This window comes from Apis dorsata, unplaced genomic scaffold (genome assembly GCF_000469605.1).
Source record: "Apis dorsata unplaced genomic scaffold, Apis dorsata 1.3 scaffold_135, whole genome shotgun sequence".
Lineage (NCBI taxonomy): Eukaryota > Metazoa > Arthropoda > Insecta > Hymenoptera > Apidae > Apis > Apis dorsata.
In genome coordinates this window covers 285,220-288,653 of record NW_006263427.1, presented here as the reverse complement: position 1 = coordinate 288,653, position 3,434 = coordinate 285,220, and the positions used below count along the sequence as shown (strand labels likewise).

General features: G+C 28.6%; 1 protein-coding gene and 1 long non-coding RNA gene across 2 annotated transcripts in view; one reads left to right on the top strand and one right to left on the bottom strand.

The window, feature by feature from the left end:
* LOC116185235 overlaps positions 1-2,303 on the top strand; it is a 3,509-nt gene extending 1,206 nt beyond the window's left edge. The window contains exon 2 of the long non-coding RNA XR_004150038.1: positions 1,665-2,303. This is a non-coding gene — a long non-coding RNA (uncharacterized LOC116185235). The remainder of the gene's footprint in view (positions 1-1,664) is intronic.
* LOC102674607 overlaps positions 1-3,276 on the bottom strand; it is a 16,601-nt gene extending 13,325 nt beyond the window's left edge. Inside the window, exon 1 of the mRNA XM_006613168.2 lies at positions 1,995-3,276. Within this exon, the coding sequence (XP_006613231.1) occupies positions 1,995-2,091 (97 nt within the window). The 5' untranslated portion in view covers positions 2,092-3,276. The remainder of the gene's footprint in view (positions 1-1,994) is intronic.
* Between the last annotated feature and the right edge of the window lie 158 nt (positions 3,277-3,434).

The following is a 3,434-nucleotide window of genomic DNA, read 5'->3' as shown; positions in this document are numbered from 1 at the left end:
AATAATAATAATAATAATAATAATAATAATAATAGTAATAATAATAATAGTAATAATAATAATGTTTACATTTTATTATGCATATTTGTGAATGTTAATAAATTTTTAATTATTTTAAAAAATATAACCTCAGATAAATAATCGTTATATATCTATAATTGATTAACTAATAAACTTTCAATATTTCTCCATATTTAATTTTATTATTTTTTTATCTAATAAATAATAAATTTAAATATATATAGGAATCGCTAATTGTGCCATGCTATAAACAATTTCTATAATTTTTCTATTTAAGGTTAGAATATAAAATATAATTTAATTTAGAGTTCCTATAAAAATTCTAACCTTAAATTATTAGAAAAATTGTAATTAAATCATTATAACAGAAAAATTGTTATCATAGTTATCATATTATAATAAAATAAGATTAATTAAATAGGTTAAGAAAAAAAACTTATGAACTCAATAATTAGAATATATATAATATTTTTTTTATTCTAAAATAAAATCGATACGTTTTTCACGTAATTTCATACATATGACAAAAAATAATGCTAATCATATAATTTGATGATATAAAAATGTTTTTTATAACTTCTTATCCTAATCTCAATGCAATATATAAAGCTTAATTAATAGCTAATCTGTAAATAAGTGTACAATCATTATTATTTGATTGTATTTATATTTGTATAAAATATATATATTTGTCCATAAATGATATATTTAACAATATCTTTCGTTAATATAAACAACTTTTTAACAATAGATGATATGCCTCAAGTTTCTCATAATATTTTATCTTTATGAAAGTTATATGGTTCTTTAATTTAAGTATTCATTATACAGTTTCTTTACAAAAAAAATATCTACGATATTACCAGGATCATCTTACCATTTGCTTTAAATAAACCGTGACGTCATCCTCTGCAAGCACACGCGGATAAAATGAAATGTGAATTAACATCCTTTTATTGATCATATATTGAAATGTATTGTAAATAAATTTTATCATTAACAATTTATTGTGCTTGTTAATATTAAATAGCTATAATCAATATATGTATATGTATATTTGCTGGAATATTTTTGCAAATATCAAGCATTATATATTATTAAATATTTTTTACTTAATTTCATACATTTAATATACAAATGTTCTAATATAGTAAATACAGTAATCAATAAACAACAATTTAAAAATAGTAAATTTCTTTCTCTATATTTGTTATTAATATTTTGATAATATCTAAAATTAGATATTATAATAAGATGTATTATATAAGATATAATATCGAAATATAATTTAAAAGCAAATTAAAAAATATGTATTCATTTGCACATATATAAACCTTAGACAATACTTAGATTATATAGGAATTAATAAATTTAAAATATTTTACATATTCAATATTCAATATTCAATATTCAATAGATTATAATATATGTAATGTTTATAAATATTTGAAAAATGATTAAAAAACTTAAAAAGAAACAAAAAAAATTAATCAATTTTATTATCTATAAAAAAATGTAATAGCAAAAAATCGCTGAAAAGTAATATGTCAAGTTTTGAGAAGATAGAATGTCTATTTAGATTCCACGTGTCGTTGTAGCAACGGTATATTGTCAACATGAAAGATGTATGTGTATATGTTCAGATGTTGACAGGTAGTCGTATTGAGGAACCACGTTTCGCCGGGTCTGCACGAGGCGCAGCTCGTAGAAAACAGAAAGCACGATGTGTACCTTCTAGGCACTGGGCACTGGTACAACATAGCGAGGGTAACGTGATTGGACGTGGTAGGAAATCAAGTGAGGAAACAACGAAAGATAAAGAGGGATAGAAAGAGAACCTAACGAGAGAGGAATACAGATAATAGAAAGAGAAAAAGAGATGGAGTATATAAAAGAGAGGGGGAAATGATACGCGCGAGTCTGCTGTCGCCGCCACCGCGACCGCCGCCGCCACCCATAACCTCAAAACTTACCTCTGTTGACTCGGGCTTCGACGATTTGTACGTCTTCGTCGACACTCCTGTCGGTCATCTTCTTCTTCTTCTCGTTAACCTGAATGTCCATGCACATAATTCCACAACACAAAACAACACTTCCGCCACACGGTCACGCTACCCCTACGTTCCCGTGACATTTACATTAAACTGTATGTGCGCGCGCGCAAAATTCACACTTACGGGGGGAAAGCGAAAGGGTCGTCGCACGAGGGCGCCGCGAAATGCGCCTTGCCTTAGAAATCTATTTCGTGTCTATACTTGACAATAAAGATACACGACAATGTGCACAAATAATCTTAAACAGATCGTATAGAACTGTTGTCGATTGCTCGTTTTATACGTATACGCAATTCTCTCGCGGCCCGCGTTTTCTGCTGTTTTGTGCGGAGGTGAACCGAGAGGCCGACCGGGTTCTGTCCAGATTTGAATGTGGTACACGTTGCCAGTTCTTTCTCGTACCCCCCTTCGTCCCCCTCCCACTCGTCCTTATGTACTTAACGGTTGCGACGTTGCCGCACATCCGGTACCAATAGTTAGGTAGTGGGGGAAGAGAATTTTGCAAAGGAGTGGGGGATGTACATAAGTACCTGACAACGCCATAGTGGGGACTTTAATGGGGAGGGGGTGAGCAGGGGGTATGTACATAGAGAAGGGGGCGGGGGTTGTTGCTCGGGAATGGGAATTTCCATGACGCTTCAGGGCAACAGCGACCGTTAGCTAGGTCACGTGGTTTTACCGGAAGTCGTAAGGGCGACGCGCCATGATGTGCGCGCCCTCTTTTTCCGTTTCAAATTTTAGAGTTTCCGGAAAATTTTTTTTTTTTTAAATGAAATTATCTTTGTTACAAAATATCACATTGTATTTTACATTTATTTTTTTATTCGGACATTTGTTATTTTTATTTGTAAATAGATTTACAACTGTTTCCTTTGAAATGTCAAGGACGAACTAGCGTGACATGAAATGTAACTATATACATCATTCATATTAGAAGCAATGTAAAGAAAACATAACAAAAACAAGAATAATATAAATAGTTTATGTAATGTTACTTCGTTGAAAACTATAGAAATTACAATTGTAAAAAATTTTTGGAAATGAGTACTTCAAAAAAAATGTAAATATTTTTAAAATTTTATAGAATTAGATCCTTAAATGAATTTTCTGTAGTTTGGTGCAGTAAATAGATATATAAGTAGATATATATAAATTCCAATCTAAAGTTTTTTCAATAAAAGACATTTTTAACATCATGAAAAAAAATTATATTTAATTTATATATATATATATATATATATTATTTATTTATATAAAATAAATTATATAATATATTATTTATTTAAATAAATAAAAAATATTATAAAAATAAATTTATCAAGAAAAATTTAATTAATAATGCAAAAATGCTTCTATTTC